Raw genomic sequence first — 20,191 nt, 5'->3', positions numbered from 1 at the left:
CCTGTCCAACGGTAGAGAGCTCTCTCTTCGAAATCTGTCAGCGCGTTATCAAAAATTCGGCTCGAATTTTTGCCTCGGTCGTCGACGGGATAAAAACGTCCGCGGGATACAAATGTAATTTTCATAGCGAACGCAAGCTTCGCGTTACTTCCGGCCAGCTTACGCTCCATCGAACATGTTTTTTGAATCAAAGAGCTATCCTTTTTCCGAATCAACGAGACTCGGCTCGAGAATAACGAGCGAACAGAGAATCCTTTCTCCTGTATTTTTACGCATGTGGGACATTTTTCGCCGTGTTTCCATTTTACTTGCACGAAAAAAGAGGCGATGGTTTGATTGCGAGATCGATGCCATCTCCTTGATCTATGAAATCCACCCGCATCTTTTCCCTCTCCCTCTCTCTTGTCAAATTTCTCTCATTCAATTTACTCTGCATTGTGAATGCAATCTTGATTCAATGGACGATAATTTGACAAAAATCACAAAATACATTTAAATAATAAAGCGATGAATCAAACATTTTCTAAACATTAGATAAATAAAAAAATGGAATATAATTTCAATAATGAATAGAATTTTTGAAAAGCGCTCGAGAAAAAACATGTCTAGGGTTGTATAGATTATCGTAGAATTAAAAAAAAAACGATTATATATTTAATGGTGACTAAAAGTACATCGAGGATGCTGTGTTCCTCGCGTACGAAAGAGAAAGAAACTGATAAAGATTCTGAAGGAAAACGATGACGATGGAAGAAGTTATCTTGCGTCTTCTTTCACAAAGCTTACCATCTGTTCATCCTCAGAAACGGACGAAAGGAGCAACGACGTTTGCGCTTGATAATTCTTCGATCTGATATCACTAACGACATTTCTTTAACAACTCCGAAAATATCCAACCGCGATTTAGTCATATGACAAAATTTTGACTGCTTTCCCGCGAAAATGTCAGGATGAGATCAGATAAAATGTAGCTAAAGTAATCTATTCAATATTAAAAATTCAGTACCGAATAAAAATACAAAGAAATAATATCGCCGCTGGTGGAATTAACAGAATTGTTATTTTTCACGTGTATTATTGGATATTCAATATAATATGTAATCATGATTTAATTTATTTTCATCTCATGTATTAACGTGTTAAATAAAATGTCTAAAATTAGGTAAGTAATTCGATGCCTTTCCAACTCGATGAAATTGTGTATTTATTTTACGATTCATTTGATATATAAATAAATAAAGACTCTGTCGAATTGATTATCTCGAATATTGTTTATGTTATACGAAGAGAATCGCGCGACATTTCCGCAACGTGAGTATCGTTACGTGACGTTTAAGAAACTACGGGTTAAGTCGTTACCGCGCCTCATGTAATTTAATCACAGGAAACAATTCCAATTTTGCATGCATAACGTCACATATTGCGCACGACATATTGTAACGCGCACATCCGAGAGTGTCAGCGAGCGCGCGTGCAACACATTACATGTCTGCAAAAGATGCGATCTTTTATCATCTACCATCTTTAAAATATCGACTCTCGGGCGAGCGATCTATATTTATTACCAACGGTTTACCCATATATGCCTTATACGACACGTGTTCGTCTATAAATAACCGTATCATTCGAGACGAAAAAAAATCGTTAACTATTTATAAAGATACAATCGACTTTTCCCATCTTGTCGAACTGAAAAATAGGATAGCCCTCTCTCCTCTATATTTTGAAAATTTATTTTATTTATATTCGATGAAGAATATCCGCATGCGGATATTTATGCGAGTGGATGAGAGGAAAAATTGCAAATGAATAAGATCGAATGGCACGAATGCGTTCGCTCTGTTTCTGCCTCATCTCGCTACCTCTCTCGTCGTAAGCACTGCTCTCTGATTTATCTCGAGGCGTGCGCGTCGTAATCGCGCGATTCCAGCGAAACCTGCCGTCAGCGAATTCCTCCGGCAAACAAAGAGTCGCGTCGGTGATCAGAGAAAGACGGAGCGCGAGAAAGAAGGCCATTAGGAAACGAGTTGGAAATAAAAGAAGCGTCTTCGTGCGTCGCCAAGTCAAGTCTCTCTGTCTCTCGCCCATTAAGATATATATATGCATAACTTTTATAAACTTTTAAATCATGAAGATACAATTTATAATGAGCGAAATAATAATAAAAAAGCCAAGAAAAGCGAAATAAAAAATACGGAACAAAATTTTAATTATGATGTATTCGTTTTTCATCTAAAAGAGCACGCCCGATGATTGGTACGTGTACTCGGGAGTAAAAATAATAAATGTCTCGATTATTACATATAAAGAAGTATCGAAAGCACGATTGCAATATACATATACAAGGTGTCAGGGCAATCTTTTGTCAAAAAAAGCTCTTATCGCTTACCTCGAGAGCTTTTCGAAACATTATAATAAAGTATTTTTTCATCGAATACATGAGTTATTTTCGATCGAGAAAATATATGTAATTTGCAATTAACAATTACATTTTTTTTTCGGAGCAATTATATGTTCTCTTTACACCAATTTCTCTCATTATTTTGTACATAAAAGTATTAAGGTAAGATAATTAAAAAATGAATATTTTACTAAATATTTTATGATTCATGTAAAAATTAAGAAATTATTTCAAGCCTCATAACTCGAAAGGTACTCGATAAAAAAAGACGAGAGATTATCCTGACACTCTATATATATGAGAATCATGATGCAAAAGTTGTTTTTTAATTGATTCAACATACTTTGTCGCAATACGAATTTAATTCGACTTAATTACCTACACTTAGCATTGGAAATTAATATGTTACCAGGCTAATCGCACTCAGGGGACAAATGCTAATGAGAGCCGCTGCTTAGGAATGACATCCATTCTACCTACTTGTTTTCATTTAGACACTTATACGAGCGTATATGAACGACCAACTGTTTATATCACTGCAACGCTAGAGTCTTCTGCTATCGACATGATTCTACGTAACCGGATCACGCAGTCGTCATCAACTAACCAGTTCCGTTCTCGGTAAGCGATATACCGAGAAGATTCCAAAGCAATCGGAGGTAACTTTATAAAATTACGCGTGAATTAATTTTATTTTGTTCTTGTTAACTTACGTGGCAGATCGCAGACCGATGAAAGGGTATCGTGCATGACGATCCATACATGACTTACCTGAAACAAAAAATAAAGACAGTTATTTTAAAGTTATAATCTGAGAATATACATCTACATAAATATAAACTTTATATATATGAATTTCTCAGAAGCTCTCTGACATGTATGAATTTCTCCAAATTGATTAAGCGTACTTTTTATAAATTTCTTAATTTTAATATCAGAGCGCATGATGAAATATTTATCTTTGCTTTATCCAGCAGTTGGAGAAATTTAAAAATTTAAAAAAATTTTTTTAAATATCAAATTTTAAGAAGCGAATTAGTATCAATAGATATGAAATATTGCAACATGTGTATGACAGATTATATTGTCGACGATATGCAAGTCCAACATACGCGTGTCACGAGAAAAAAATCTAACCATCGTTTTCCTGGTATGTCACAACAATAATAAAACATGAAATGAATTTCGCTCGTCATTGTCTCCTGTATACTTATTATCTCGGAGCGCATTATCATTCACGATAATGCATTTATATGACTTTTTACATCGGACTAGCAACTGCTGGTAATGACTTTTTACGATTTTTATTGGGAAGATTTGCCGAGTTATCAGTTAACGTCTTTCAAAATAATAGCTCATTACTTTCGTAATATAATGCGTTAAGGATGTTTTGTATCTATTTTCAAAATATTGAGAATTTAATGAAAATTGTACAGAATGTCCTTACATATGTTTAGAATCTTCAGTACAATTTTTATTAATTAATTAACATGTGTTCTTATGGCAAACGTATAACTACGTCGATTCAAATGACAAAAACACATGGAAATAATATTCAGAATTTGTTTAAAATTTGCAAAAGTTTAGAGAGGAAATATTTGGTCAAATAATATTATACAAGTACTAATTGATTAAAAAGATATTAAATATCATTCAATGAAGTTAGCCATGTATCTGTCACAAGGCGAAATTTTCTGCCAAAAATTAATCATTTCGATTAACAAAATTAGGAATATTTCAGTAAAAACGCAATAAATATTAAAAAATACATCTCTACACTGTTAAGATCAAATTGTAATATTCCACACAATTTCTCAAAATACTCAAAATACACCAAAAGTGGATATTCGTGAATATTGATTTTCAGCTACTTTTTGCTGGGATTGTACATACAAAACATCCTTAAATTTATAGTGATAATGTGACAATCGACAAACGTGATGACTTACTAATGTCATTGGATTTCTTTAATGAGAGATCATTCTCTCCATACATGTGTAAGCTCGAAAAAGTGTTATTCATTTTGTAATTGAGAAAAAATTCAGGTTTTCTTCAACTCTCGATCTAAAGGAAAATTTAATCTCAGCTGATTATCAATTTTCAAATAATACCAATTTAAGATTGGCTCGAGACAAACTCCTTTATGATATATATATATCAAATATAAGAATGTATTCCCTCGAATAAGTTCCACCAGTTGTTACAGTTTGGACCCGAGCTGGAGAGCGCGACTGTGAATCATTGCCTCGAGTGGTTAAAAGTAGGGAGCTGTTAAGAAGACGAAGGAAGACGAAGAGGCGGAGGAGAAGGAGGAGGAGAAGCCGGGGAGGAGGCAGGGGGCGAGGCGCGCTCCAGAGGAGACTGAGGAGGATAAGAGGCGTTCGGAGACAAGCAACAGTGTTTACCCTTGACGGCCAGCGAACGCCACCCGTGATCCCAGAAACCAGACTGCGATTACATCTCGCTATCTTGGGTCTTTCCTCGTCGCGTTATAGGACGCGCGTACCATGTGACGTACTTTTCTCCTCCCCGATCCCCTCGCCGAGCATTCCTTCTCCTTCCATCCTCTTGAGAGTACGATAAATCGTTTTTACAACTCGCTTCTCTTTTCTAAACAAGAGCGCGGGGCATAACTCGACCCTTTATATGCAAAGACCGTTAACGACCCGAAACGGAAAATACTCCCATGAATAGTCATTTGGACGATAAAATACATTCTCTCTCCCGACGGGGTGAGACAAAAGTTGATGGAAACGTTGAAACGCGTAACAAGCGGGAACTCAAACCGACCGGTATTTGCGATGGACTCGAAATTCGCGGGGAACTAGATCCGTCGAAAAGCGACTGGTTACCGCGAGCGATTCGAAATCGAATTATGCCGAATAGCGCGGAATCGAAACGCCGCGGGGATATCCCGCTACGACAGCGGCGAGATCTCGGATGGCCGGGAGGCCGGTTCGATTTATCGGCGAAGGGATGAATCCGGTGCAGGGGCGCGTAAACGAGCGGGGCGTACGATGCTTGCATAAAGCGGCAGAAAATTCGGGTTGAAACCTGTGAAAGCGGGGAAAGAAGATCAATAAAGTGGTGTGCCATACTGTCGGTGCCGCCGGTGTATCGTTGTAGTAGCGGGTGGCTCTCGCTGGTGTGTATTATTAAGCGAAGAGGTGTGGAGCCGGAGAGAGAAAAAGGAGAGGTAAAAGAGAGAGAAGGAGAGAGCGAGAGAGAGCGAGAGGGAAACAAGGAGAGAAAGGGGGAGAGAGGCGAAAAAGAGACGCGACGGACGTTGCGGAGATAGAAGAGAAAGGGGAACGAGGGGAGGGGGAGAGGCCGGTGACTGCAAAAAAAAAAAAAGGCTGCGAGGGAGCGATGTCACGAAGCGAGACAAGGAGAGCGGCGGAAAATGTGGAACAGACGTAATAAAAACTTATGGCAAAAAAGAGGGACAGAAGGAGAGAGATTACTAGGGTGATAGTCGTGTAATCTACCGATATCAATCGTTGCGGGGATCCAGGCGAGATAAACTCAGACATGATCTTGAATACGATTCGAACGGTTCCATCTCCGGATTCGAACCTGGATATTTGACCCGCTTGTCGAAATATTTTATCTAAATTTTGCCGAGCGACGCGATACGGAATATCACGTATGCGAAAGAAAGCGAAGCGTTTTAAGAGGACAGAGGGAAAGGGGAGGCAGGAGGGGGGGGGGAAATTTCCCATCGAATGATCGATTATAAATTTCGATCTCTTTGGATTTGATCTCTGAGAAACGTCCGAATAACAGTGTTTCGCCGCGAGAAATAATCGCATCAACGCAATCGGGCCGGAAGATAACGACATCGGACTGCACCGAGGTCGATCGCTGTGTACGGTCTACTTGGCAATGCACTTTTCTGCATGGTTTACACGCAAAATCGACGCAGCAAAACGAGACAGATTAGAGAAATTCGTTCTACATAGTTATATTCGCGGAAACGCGCGGGAGCAAGTATCTCCGATTTCACGCCTTTTTTCTTCGATGCTCTCTAGGCAGCTCGCGAGGAAGTAGACACTTTGGATTCGCTTTAATTTTCAATAATACAGGGTCAAATCGGCGAGGCATTGAGCACCACTGGCTACCGAGGTGCTGCGTTTCCCCTTTATGCAGCCAATGGCGTAACCGCTTGCGGTATCAACGTAACGGCAGAATCGACAATGTCTATTAAGAGCGTAAATCTTGTCGCTTTTAGTGCGCCATGAAAGGTGGGGACTGTGTCTACACGTCGTTCTGCGGATTTACACCATCTCGTCGTCGTGCAATTACGATGTAAAACGACATTGTTTCATCAGGTATCTTCGCGTCGTAAATATTTAAATGACGCATAATCAGTTTTATAGATTGAAGAGTCGTTTGCGCAACGTCGTTGACGACGATGCGCCTTTGTATGCGCGCGAAAATAATTTTCGCGATTTCGCGAATTACAGCCGGTTATTTTCCGTCGTGTCAACCACCCTCGACGACCCGCGTTTATGTGTTTAACGCCCAATCTCTACAACCCTTTGTCAACCTCTTGCGCGTTTCTTGCCGGCAGAGGGGAAAGAAAGGGAGTATATTTCCCTTACATGGAAGCTTTCGCGTGTTGCCTCAGCGTCAGCGCTCCAAGGAAATCCATAAGCCAACATCCGGTATTTTCTCGAAGGATGAGTTTTAATTTATTTAACAACTGTGGCCGATTTATCGAGTCTGATCATTTTTCCAAAGGCATAGTCTTTTTCAATAAACGCGTTTAAAATATCCCAAGTCGAGGAAAGCTTAAATTAAAGTTTCGTCTTTTTCTCTTTATTCTTCTTCCGGTAAGTAAAGTGTAGCTGAAAAAAAGAGAAGCGATCGCAAATTTCCACGTTAAATTAGATTGACGTTTCATGGCGACCACACTGCAAATTAGTCGCCTTTCATTCGCGCGCAAATTTCATGGCGATCGTATAACGACGATTAATACTTTCTTTCCTACTTTCTTTGCCGCGAGCATCTAACGATATATATGCAGCCGTCCAAGAGTTTCGCCAACGGTTTTACGAACTTGCATTTCCGTTATTCCAACTTAGTATTACGCTACGTAAATACGGGTAAAACGATAGTTTTAAAACGGTACTCGTAAGAAATATGTATCTCATGATCGTTTAATAAAGTATTTGTTAAAAATTGACATGATTTTTATTTTTATTAAATCCTCAGACACATTTATCACCCTATTAAAACATTTAATTATTACTCTTGTTTCGCTTTTTTTTCTTCCTTTTCCCTCTCTTTTTTTAATTGAAGTAATTTTAATTCTTAGAATTAACAGTGTTTTTTTAAACAGGTATAAAAATATAAGAAACAGACATATTTTCAACCGTTATAAAAAAATCAAAATGATATTTTAATCGGGAGAAACTAGTATCTTGCAACAAAAAATAACGCAAAATTTAGTTTAATCCTCTAGATACTCCGAATCGACGAAGTATCAAGAGTCAGAGTGCAGTCGTGCAAGCTTCTTTCTAAACGAAATGGTACTCCCAAAAATGTTCCATCGCCAAAAAGTTAAACTGGGACATCGCGCAACGTCTATCCCGACGAGGTCTCCTTCGCGGTGAGATAGTCGTTCGTTCGTTAATCCCAAAGCGTCACGACTACTTCGCAGGAGCTTACCCTCCTTTCGTCATCGCTCTCCTACCGGCGGTAGCATCCTTTCGTACCCTCACGCGCTGCTTGGTCGGCAGTGGCGCGGGTGGTAAGTGGTACAGGGGGATGGAAGTGAGGTACCACCATGTTATGCAGCCCCACCACCGACTCCATCCTGACCAACCGGCTGTTTACTGTTTGGCCTCCCGGGATATCGATCCCAGTGGCGTAAGAACCCGCAACCCAGGGCCACCCGACCAGAGAGAGAGATAGACAGGAAAAGCGAAAGAGAGAGAGAGAGAGAAAGAGAGAGGGAGATCGGCACGCGGTAGGTTTCGGCCGCGGGCGGTTGGCAACCGACTTTAGTGTTGATACAGCACGATTCCGACACCGCCTCCTTACCCTCGGACTCGGTCGGCACTCAGGTAAATTGACTTCGACTGAGTAGCACCCGTCTTTAATTGAAGATGTGCTTTGGCACGAGCGAAGCAACGCAGATGAAATCGCGACGAGAAGCGAATTCCAGAAGAGAACCCCCCGAAATAACATAAGCCAAGTTTTCCTTAGACATTTGTATGGTCAAAATCAAGACACAATTTTTGTATTACGTTTTTTTTTATTCGTCGTTCAATTCTAAATAGACTTTATTTTAACGATATTTAAATATAATTTCGTTAAAATTAAAAAAAAATTATGACTTATCAACGTCACTTTTATTATGCGTGTGAACGTGTTTATTGAATCCAGAAAAAATTGTCTTTAGAAATAATGCCTTTTATTTATATTATGTAAATTTTTTTGCAAATTTGTTTTCTTTGCAAAATATTTTCAATATTTATAATGTACAAAAATCTTAATATATTTCGGATATATTTCGATAAAAGAACACACGTGTCTACATTTATATATTATTGTTTATAAATTTTAAATATAATGAATGTCTCAATAAATATGAATAAAATAAATTGTTATATTATAATTACATAATATTACAATTTATTTAATGCATTCCCATCATACTTCAATTTCAAATTCATAGAAAATAATATTAAATATATCTCTTTTGCTAAAGTTTGTCGAGAATGCCAGATTTCTTGTACGACCTTGTATAGTCATTAATCGATCTTGTTCCGGGCAAGAAAAGCGAATCTCTTCGCAGTCATTTTATCGCAATTATTTATTCGATCGGCGGAGCGGAGTGGATCATGTTCGAAACGGAACCGGCAGCGGCCATTGTTGTGCCAAGAGGGTTGAAGAATGAATCTTGCCACGAATGGATTTTGGGTGGGATTATGCCGTCCCACTTTCGATTCCGTTCGATGGCAGAATTTATCGAGCCACCACCATCTTGAGCGGTCTTCCTGCTCGGAATAATCTCCAGTCGCGTAAATCGCACAATATCAACGATGCGAATTCAAAAGTAATTCTTATCTCGACGAATCGAATTTTTATCTCGACGAATAATATATTCCGGATATAATCTTGTCGTCTAACATATTATTTTTTAAAGTATATATATTTTACTAGGCATTTATTTAATCTAGTAAGAATATTTAATATATTAGTAAAAAATATTTAATATATGTATCTGTCCAAAGAAGTGTCAAATATATTAAATTATTACACAATAACTGAACCGATTAAATATTTATGTTAATTATAATTTATTTAGTTTATATCGCTACTAAAATGCAGCTGGTTCAAAAGTGCACTGGGCATAAAAACCGAGCAGCAAAATTCGTAATTCATGTACATACATCTGACGACAGCGCGTATACGACGATGCGTGCATCGCGGTGCACTGATACACGTGTCCCGCGGCATGTTGAACACGCGCTATCGCTGATCTAATCTTTCCGACCCTCGTGATTCGTACCGATCGCCGCTACTTGTCTACCAAGCTTCAACGTCCAAGCGTCACCTTACACGAGAATTATGCATCGACGACACAACTATTTGTCAGTCTGCGAAAATCCAAACGCGTGCATAATCCACTTACGAATATAATTATCATTAAATTATTTGAGAAAATTATTTTATAAAAATTCCTATTTTAAATCAAATAAAAAGCAAACAAAATCAAAGTCTTGAAAATTATGAATAATTCAAGATAGCTTTGCTTTCTTATCAGTTTCGGAATTTTTATTTCAAGGAAAAAAGGTGACGTTTGACGAAATCTCTCTACTAAATGGAAATCAAACGGAAAATAATATTTTTTTGCCGGTCTCGGTCGGATATATATTTGTACACCGAACGCATTAAATTGCTACTGCAACCGTTATATCCAACGTTCAGTTCAAGAGGCACAGGAGAGGAGAGACGCTTTCGTTATGTTGCACGCGCGAGAGAGTCGCGCGTGCGATCACGTGACGTTGCAATGACTGCGCGGCGACCGCGCATTGCGCGAGCATATTTATTATGCATGTACACCCGCATATATCACGGTGATACACATTAAAGCGACGCAGTTCCGTACATGCACACACACACACACACATACACGTACCCCTCACTTGTCTCCGGCCGACTTTACTTTCCGACGACGCGTTTCGTAATAATAAGAAAGCGCACGCGCGTACACGACAATCATTCGCACTAAGTGCGAAGTTTTGGCATTGACGGTATTTAATGTCTAAGAAGAAAAATATGTTTCACGTATAATATTATCAATTCTAACATAACTTTGTAATATAATTTTAGATCAACGCGAATTATATTATTATAGTTTTTATTTTAATACCATACAGAAAAAAAAGAAGTGTCAAAACTGATATACTTTAACGCGTTCGTTGTTTCGTATATACAACAATTTATAATCTTTTTAGGAGAATTTAATAATTTTAAATTTTAACAATATTATAGTCTTATTTTAATATTGTAATTGTCATCTTAAGTATATATAATTATTTAATTCTACTTTAAGAAAATTATAATCTTTGATTGAAAAATGTTATTTTCAATCCAACATTGTTTCTTTTCCATTCAAGAAAATTAAATCTTAAATCATAAGAATATATTTTTCTTGATTGAACTGTATAAAATGGCTTCATTCAAGTAAGCAATTATATTTTTCTTTAATTAACGCAATATAATCTCATTTCAAGATTTTCATGTTAAAACTAAATGTATTTTCAAAACAAGAATGTCCTTTTTTTCTGTGCATGATTTTATTATTATCAACGTCGAGTCATAATGATTATATTCGAGTTATTCGGAGATACTTGGAAAAATTTAGCGCTCGCGTAATACGCTGAAGGAACACGAGTGTACGAAAGAATGCGAATTGAAGCGAGAGAGAGACAACGAGGGAGGAGGACAGAGAGAGAGCGAAACGCGAGAGAGCGAGTGCGTTTTGAAATTTTTGCAACCGTTGCGAGAGGACTGCCTTGGGCAATCTCGGCTCGGTTACTCGCCGGGAGTATGTCGGATGTACACGAACACGCCTTTCCCCCGGCTGTACATGGCAGCGAGCGAGCATGATCCGTCTGCACCTCGAGAACGCATCCGCGACGCAAACGATGCGGTTTCTTTACGATCGATCTCGGCGACGGGATCGCGATCACGTAGGCTCCACCAACATTGTGCCCGGTCGAATGATGGTTATAATGTTTTCGCTCCCGCGAGATACTGTAATCGAAAATACCGCGTTTTCATCAAGTAACAGCAGTGACAGTTACAAGATCTCATTCATTTTTTTTTCTCCTCATCCCTGGAAGCGCTGTTTTACAGTTACGAAACTATTCGTGCGAATTAAATGCGGCAGAGTCAGAGATTACGTTACTCGCGGCAGCGCATTTTCCACTTATCTCATTTTCTACACATTTTCTGGTCGTGACAGTGGCCGCTCTCATGATGACGCAGTACCGCGAAGAGAGAGAGAGAGAGAGAGAGAGTTCCCTCTCTAGACGTTCCGAATATTTTTCGCGTTGCCTAATTCGCTACCACGAATTCAGCGAAAAATTGTATCATCTATCAAATTTTTTTCCTTCAAGTTCTTTCATTTTAAAAAAAAAGTGAAATAATTACAATTACCTCTAATTAAAAAAAAATCCTTGAATATTTTACAGTCGTAAAACAAACAGAATCCTTCGCGAATGTATGCTTCTTGGCGAGCAATCATAGGGAGAAAAACGTTCCACCGACAGTTATATGAACTAATCCGCGATAAGAAGGTCAGGGCGCGGAAGAAGGAGCCGAGGCTGTCTCCTTCGAAGGAAAAGGAGCGAAGGGAGCCGCTGGGAAAAGGAGCCGCGCTATTACTCGCAGCGCGAGAAGGCAATCTGTCGGCTAAGCCGTCTCTTATTACCTTGCCAGTCGGCGACTGCCGCGTGAAAATGCACACCTTCGTGACGTATACATTGTCTACATATTGCGTCTCGAATAGAGAGCTCCTGGGCGCAATCTGTTCCTCCCTCGAATCGGCAAAGGTATCGCGGATATTAGCGCATCTACCCGCATTTGGTCCGAGAGCGCTTGCCGCTGGATATGCATTATCTATTCAACAGTTTATGCACGGTAGATTTTATTTTTTTACACGGTCAAGACGTTGATATATATTTGGACTCGATAAAAAAAGAATTTCGAGAGTCTTATCAATGCTCATTCCTATCATCGTAATTACATTAATCGTGAAATTTAAAAAATTTTAAATTATTCCATTTAAAAATTTTAAATTATTCTATTTTAACTAACTTTTAAAAATTTGCTTGGAATCTCTCTTGAATTTAACATCAATTAAATTATCTTAATGTGAAAGAATTTATCATATTCATATTTTACATTAATAGTTACAATTTTTTTACATATGGAAAATGTCTGTCTTCCTTCTCAAATTGCTGTATTAAAATGACGCCATGTCACTGAGTCTTCTAAATAATAGATCAACTACTATGTGTGGCATTAATCGTGGAAAGCAATGAGGAAATCGTCTCGAGGGCGAAGATTTCGCGCGCGCGTAGAAGGCCGAAGACGGGGGGCTCGTAGGGAGAAGCAGATGGGGACCTTCGGTGATAAATTCAGCCGCGATCGACGGTATAAATCGCGAATAACGGTAACGCGATGCGATTATTATCGCCGCGTAAGAGCAAGGCGGATTAATAGGGGCTGATAAGCATGCTCGGAGCCTAGCGAGCTACAAAGCGCTTGGATCTCCGATGGGTCGTTACCTTCGTGGGTGCATCATGTGATCGTCACGGTCAACCGAGTACCTGGCTGACGGCTGACAAACGAGAATTCCTCACGAAGATCGCCGATACTATGAGAAGCCCGCCGCCGGTCTCCGGTCGGCGACCCGTTTCCGGGTGAAGGAGAAAAGGAAAATTCCTTAAACCACCTTACACGCAGAATTTCCCGGGCACAAGCATCCTTTTCTTTCCTTTTCCTCAGTTTTCTTTCGATTATCTTCGCGTGGCACGTAAATAGAAGCAATACAAAGCTTTTCGTGCGACTTTTATTAAATCAAAAATGCATCTCTTCCGAAAGGATGGATTAAGATGGCGATTAAATATTTGCGAGGGAGTTTTTTTTCGTGATGTGTTCTTTCTAGATTAGAAAAATGCATTGCTTCCATCATGGAAAATTCATGAAACGTATAATTCGTGATGAATTTCAAAGCGGAACGTTTTATTAGATATTTTATACGAATGATTATATATCTATATTTTATATAATACTAATAACAAAAAGCATGTCACTCGCAATTTCTTCCGTGGAAACTGACTCGATGGACACTGATTTATACATTTTCAGGGCGGGGTTTGCTACGATATTATTGATGATGAAGCACTTTTCCCCCCGGAATCGCGACATTTAATCAAGAGGGACAACAGATCAGTAGAGGAATGAGAAAAGTATGATATTGGAATTTTTTATCATTGTAAAATACAAGATGCGCTCGATTCCTGTACTCGATAATAACAGAACCAACAGAGCGTGTATACCGGCGACTACAAAGATCGCGTGCGAGATTTTATCAGTATGCAGGACAATGATCTGAATTTAAACATAACTTTTACGTCAAAACATTATATATATAAAAAAAGAAAATGCTTGTCAATTGCATAAAGAGAACAATGCAGTTTAAATTAAGCGGAATGGTACATTTACTCATCTTAGTCAACCTAGTTGGAAAGTAGAGTGTAAAAGAAAAGAGCTTACTATAGAAAAATGAAGATATAAAATGGCAGAAATAATAATATAGAGATAAACTGTCATCATTAAAACTATTTTTACGTCAAAGTCTTTTGACAATATTTTTTGCATGCAACATCAAAAGTATAATATATTACATATATATATATATATATATATATATATATATATATATATATATTTATTTATTTATTTGAAATGCGTTTATTTCCGAGTCAAAGGATTTCTTTTCAAAATTTTTTTGTTGCTACATTGAAAAAAGGACCAATTATAATATATTTAAATAGTAAAAAAATTACATAGTTGAGAGATTTTTACTTTTAAAGTTACAACTACTACAATGTTGATAATAATAATCTTATGCGTAGTAAAAATAATTTTAAATATAATTGCCGGTAAAAATAATTATAATTTACGATAGTTACAACTACTTACGATAATTACGATAATTACTACTAACTTTTTTTATCAGTGTATATATATATTATATATATATCTGCACGAAAGTGACGTTAGCTGCATAAATATATGATTAATTAACCGAGTAATTGATTAGGGTGTAATTTGATAAATAATTTTACGAATTTACGAGTCTTTTAATAGTAAGAGATGATAAATTTCATGATCGAAGCATGTTCGATTGCGTCGCGTTATACCGCGACGCGATGGCGCATTTTATTTTTCGCGGACGGAGAGCAAGCTGCAGCCATCAAAATCCTGCAACGCGCAGGAATTCTCTCGGTAACAAACGGGCGTTCAGATCGCGGCAGATTTCGTCGGACGGCCGGCAGAATAAATATAAAAAAAAAGACTACACGAAGCTCTCTGGCGAACGTGCGAAGAGAGGGCCCTGAAAAATGCGACGAATCGATAGTTCGGTGCACCCCTATCCATACATATATGTATCCATTCCGGGCGGATCCACACACCTGCCCGTAGAGTCTGAAGCCGCAGCGGATTCTCTTTCTTTCTCTCTCTCTCTCTCTTTTTTCCCACTCGCTTGATATGCCCCTGTCGATAAATCACGGCTGCCGTTATTAAAGAATCGCGGAATCGGTGATAAAGTGAGGACGGAATGGAGACCGAGCGAGAAGATCGGCCAAAAGAGCGAGAGTCATCCGGGTCACTCCGGACGAGAGATGATCGAATTGAATCTGCGCGCCATTCGCTAGTCGAGAGATTTATAGATGCGCGAAGATGTTACGTAATTAATGAAGAACGACATCGGTCGCATCGAGAAGCAATTATGAATAAATCAAAAATATTCTTCGTAGAGAGAATCATCGTTTTACCCCGTATTCTGGAATAAATCTATTTTCTTCTTTTTTTTTTCGAAAAGTGCGAAATTAAGCGCGCGGTTAATGTTGAAAAAAATATAAGAGCGATGAGTGTATAACACACAGAAACAAATATTGTACATATGTAAAACTAGAGAGATTATTTGTTGTAATAAATAATATATTAATATATCATATTAATACATTGATATATTTAACTAAGCAATACTATAAATAATATATCAATGTATTAACATGTGGTATACATTAATATATTGCACCGTAAATAATACTATAAATAATATCATTTATAAATATAAATAATTTGTAATTAAATATAATATACAATTTAAAAAACATTATATGGTAAATTATTAAAATAAACTTGATCATAGTATGTTTTACTACTCTACATTACAGTATTTTTTCGATGCATATTGCGATTAGCGTAACGCGTCAATCGCTGGTGAATAATCGCTGTACGTGCACGCGAAACGTCCATTACGCACCAGTTTCATCAATGCAAAACGATCTTGCCGGATACATCAAACTGAAACCGAGACGGTTCAAAGCGTTGCCCCGAATCGCTCTCTCGCTTTGATACAAGTAAAAGCAGAATTGCCAGTTGCAAAGGAGCAGAGAGAACCGGCGCAATGCTATCGACTACCGGAATTCGAGCTAGCTTTGTTAGCTTTGCGTTGCTGATGAGAGATCGTATCATCGGACCCCAGCTATCGTCACCTATCGCTTCCTCCGCGATTTCCCCGATTGCTCGCCAAGACATCAAAATCGAAGCGAAATGTCAATAGCTGCGAAATCGAGAACAAACTATCTTCGCGCCTTGTAAAAGGAGGAGAACTCGAGAGAGAGAGAGAGAGAGAGAGAGAGAGAGAGAGAGAGAGAGAGAGAGAGAGAGAGAGAGAGAGAGAGAGAGATCACAGGCTGTACGAATTTATAATTTTAATAATTTATAATTTACGTTAATAATTTGTATTTTAATAATTTACAAGTTTCGACAAAATATGTTTCATTATTCGCGTACACTGAAAGTCTCTTGAAAAATATTAAAATGTTGCATTTGACAGAGAAATTAAAAAAAATAAATAACACAAACATTTGGACTCAAGGTACTGACATTTCATTGATGATTTTATTATCTATATGAAAATTGAGAGGATAAATTACGCGACACTTTCAATCAGAAAAGATCGAATAAAAAAAATTCGCCGAGTGAAAGGAACGACCAGTGAGTGAGAGCGACCAGTATCTTGCAAATTAATCGTTTCTCTAAGATGATCGCAAGTATATACGAATGATATCGTTAGCTTCGCGCCTATTACCCGGAAGTAATTATCAGGCTGCTTATATTCTCGCGAGATATCCATCCATCCATCCATCCATCTATCCATCCGTCCATCCAGCCGTCCATTCAGGAATGAACCCGACTCGCGAAAAACAACAGCGACGAAAACAGCGGGCAACGCGAGAATTGCAGCGACGGTCCTCGCGTAAATCACGCGTTATCGACCCGTACCGTATAGTATACAGTATACTGTCGATTCCATGGATCATCCGCGACAACGCGCCACGAAAAGGCTTCCACAAATCACCCGGTGCTTTCGCGCGTTGCGACCGGAGCTGTATATTATCGCGGCTATTACCGTATTCTCTCTCTCTCCGTCTCTCTCTCTCTCTTCGAATGCCGTCATATTTTTGCGCGAACGCGGGTCCCGCGTTGTAACCGAGCACTACGTTCCCGACTTCACATCCGTATATTTGCCCAATTATGCGTAACGAGGTACTACTTGCGCACTCCTGCCGCGGAACAAACTGGACATCAGGTATCCTCTTAAGTTTCGGGGATCTCGTGTCTCGCGAAACCCATAGCTTCGTTTAACGGAGTTCCCCGGGTGGTTTCAAGGACCGTTGTCCAGTAAAGATGATAAGACAGTGTCTGTTAATTTAATTTGCTCGCGAAATTTCGGAAAATAAACGCGCGCTTTTATACCCGAGTTGAGAAAGTAGACCAAAAGTCCACGAGGAGAGTTATAATAATCAACGAAACAAGGATCCCGCGAGACGGACGTTTCTCCTGGAACCGTTAGCTTCATTTTGCGAAACCCCGCAGCGTGTCTCGCGAACCAGCCACATTTACGAAACTGAACGATAAAGCACTTTTAGTATTACGAGAAACGTGCGCGAACCGTCACCGGGCTCGTGACTGCAATCGAATCCGCACAGCGTTTGTCTCAATGATATGCAAGCAACCTATGTGCATACAGCGTGCACATTGTAAGTATTTTCGACGTTAATCGAGGAGAAATCGCGGTCAACCTTGCGTCGGGAACGCGTCATCGGTCCCCGTAAGGGACAAAGAGGTCGTCTGTACGAAAGGAAGGTCCCCCCGAAAATGATTCACCGGATCCATGTGTACAATGACATCGCGCGATTGTCATCGTCTCGGGCTTTGTTACAACGTCTTGGAAACGGTAAATGATGTGCGTGTTGCGAATACGAAATATCGCATTATTGTACGCGTTATTGAAATTATTACATTGAAAAATTCGATTAAAAATTACATGGATTTCGCGAGCTTCACGAAACTTTATAATAACATCTTATTTTTTCTTAATTTTTTATAAATTAATCAATATATATATATATTATTGTCAATTTTATCGATTATTTAATTTATAGATATTGTAGCATTAATGAATGTTCATTATCTAAGCAATATAGGGCAGTGGTTTTTGTTTACGTTTGGTTTTTTTATAAAAATTTCTCTCTTCTTCGTGCAAATTAATGGGTTACGAAATTAAAATGCTAAATAGGAATGCGTGTCGGCCTTTGTAGATGCAAGATGAAAGAATGGAGAAAGCACAAAACATTACGGGCGTTTCTTAAGATCGTCGCCAACTTTCGCAAATGAGGACCAGACGACTACAATCATCTGAAAATAACGCTGCTTTCCCTTTCGGCGCGAGACATGCATACAAAGTGCCAAAGTGCATCAGCCAATAATCGTTTTCCGGCGGTACAGGCGAGAGATTTCGCGAAACTTGGATTGTTTACTCTCACGGTGAGTATTCTACCGCGTAGTTGTGTACGACTCTCACGTACTTTTCGTACAATTATGCGCGAGATATCCATTTCGCCAACTAATAACTGCGCGGTGTAAATTCAGATTAGATACAGTTCTGTACTTTAGTCAATACATATACATGTATAAAGTAAGAGAAGTGGAACTACACGGATATAACTAAAAAGAAGTGATGATTTTACAAGAAAAAATAAGTAAAATAGAAACGCGATATATTTTCATATAAGATTTAATTTTTAAGAAGAAAAGTTTTAAAAGGGAAATTAAAAAATTAATTAATAACCAGTATATTTTTTAAAATCTAATAGTTTGTCATAATGTTTAGCATAATTGTTATTTTGGCAAACATTTCTTTTTTTTAAAGAAAAATATTATAAATATCATTTGATATTATTTATGATATAAAAATATATTATAAAATATAAATTTATATTATAAAAATGATTGATTATTTATGACATAAAACAAATATTACATTTTAACCAAATGTTTAACCAATAAATAAAAATATACACATAATACATATATATATATATACGCAATTATGATTAACAAAAAATCATGGCATTTACTGTACATTAATTTGATATTCTTTTGGCACACTTAATTAAGAGGTGGTCCCGCATTCTGTACGAAATAAATTTATAATAATCGTTCAGATGTCTGCGTAGGATGAACAGTCTCGTTACTCTCGAGGGAACGTGGGCGGCGATTGTATGTTCACGATTTAATAATTCGATAATTATCAATTCTTATACAACCGGAGACGGCGATCATTGCTTTAAAAACTAATTTAACTTGTTTAATAACCGTCTCGAGCTTATCGAGGTACATCAATAAGCAACGCGACATTAACGAGTAACAAGCGTACATTGTTTCTTCACCGAGTAACAGAGTCATTTCACAAATGGGACGATCGATTGGATTCTCTGCGCGATTATGAACAGTATAAACTGACTGATATGTTGTCATAGCATATGTTAAGGGTCAAATCATTCTTCGGGAACACGTAGAATACGCAGCGCTCAAGTGCTCTCGTTACGTAATTTACCTTTCATCGCGTGTTACCTATAACAACGATGATCTTGTAATGACAGATAATACTCGCAACCTGTGTCGCGAGTATTGACCAGGTATCAGACACACCTAGCACTTTTCTCATGAATGGCGATCAGATTCATGATTTATGCAGCGTTCAGTAGTAGCGATCACCCGGCAATCCGATCGACCTCTGGCTCTCCCAGCTGACTATCAATTGCATAAATCTCGCGTCGCGATTAAAGTCGTGTTTATATTTGAGCAAGTGCAAAATAAAGATTGTTTACAGAGATAAAAGATATTAGAATATCAATTTGGTATTTTGAGAATTTCGATAAAACATATTTTGACGAGAGATATTGCTATTTTCATCGAAATTTTCTCCAAAGAAAGATCAAGCTGAGGTTGTTTACGCTCAAGTATTACGAGATGAGTTTATCAGGAGAAAAATCATGTGTAAAAATTACAAAAAAAAAATATATAAACACACCATCATTTCGAATGTGTATTAAAAGACAATTTCAAGTTCGCATTTCATCGAAAAGTACAGACTCGATTTAAGGGGCGCGTTCATCGAAT

General features: G+C 38.2%; 1 protein-coding gene across 3 annotated transcripts in view; it reads right to left on the bottom strand.

Annotated features, from left to right (window-relative positions):
- LOC105248674 (neurogenic protein mastermind) overlaps positions 1-20,191 on the bottom strand; it is a 143,437-nt gene that overhangs the window by 71,570 nt on the left and 51,676 nt on the right. For 2 of the 3 annotated variants that reach the window (XM_020026705.2, XM_011253594.2), the window contains one exon: positions 3,115-3,172. The exons of the other annotated variant lie outside the window; for it this stretch is intronic. In XM_020026705.2, the coding sequence (XP_019882264.2) occupies positions 3,115-3,165 (51 nt within the window). In that variant the 5' untranslated portion in view covers positions 3,166-3,172. The remainder of the gene's footprint in view (positions 1-3,114; positions 3,173-20,191) is intronic. 3 annotated transcript variants of the gene reach the window in all.

This window comes from Camponotus floridanus, unplaced genomic scaffold (genome assembly GCF_003227725.1).
Source record: "Camponotus floridanus strain SB8 unplaced genomic scaffold, Cflo_v7.5 scaffold173, whole genome shotgun sequence".
Classification (NCBI taxonomy): domain Eukaryota; kingdom Metazoa; phylum Arthropoda; class Insecta; order Hymenoptera; family Formicidae; genus Camponotus; species Camponotus floridanus.
Note: the sequence above shows the minus strand (reverse complement) of the source record. Positions and strands in the feature narration are given on the sequence as shown.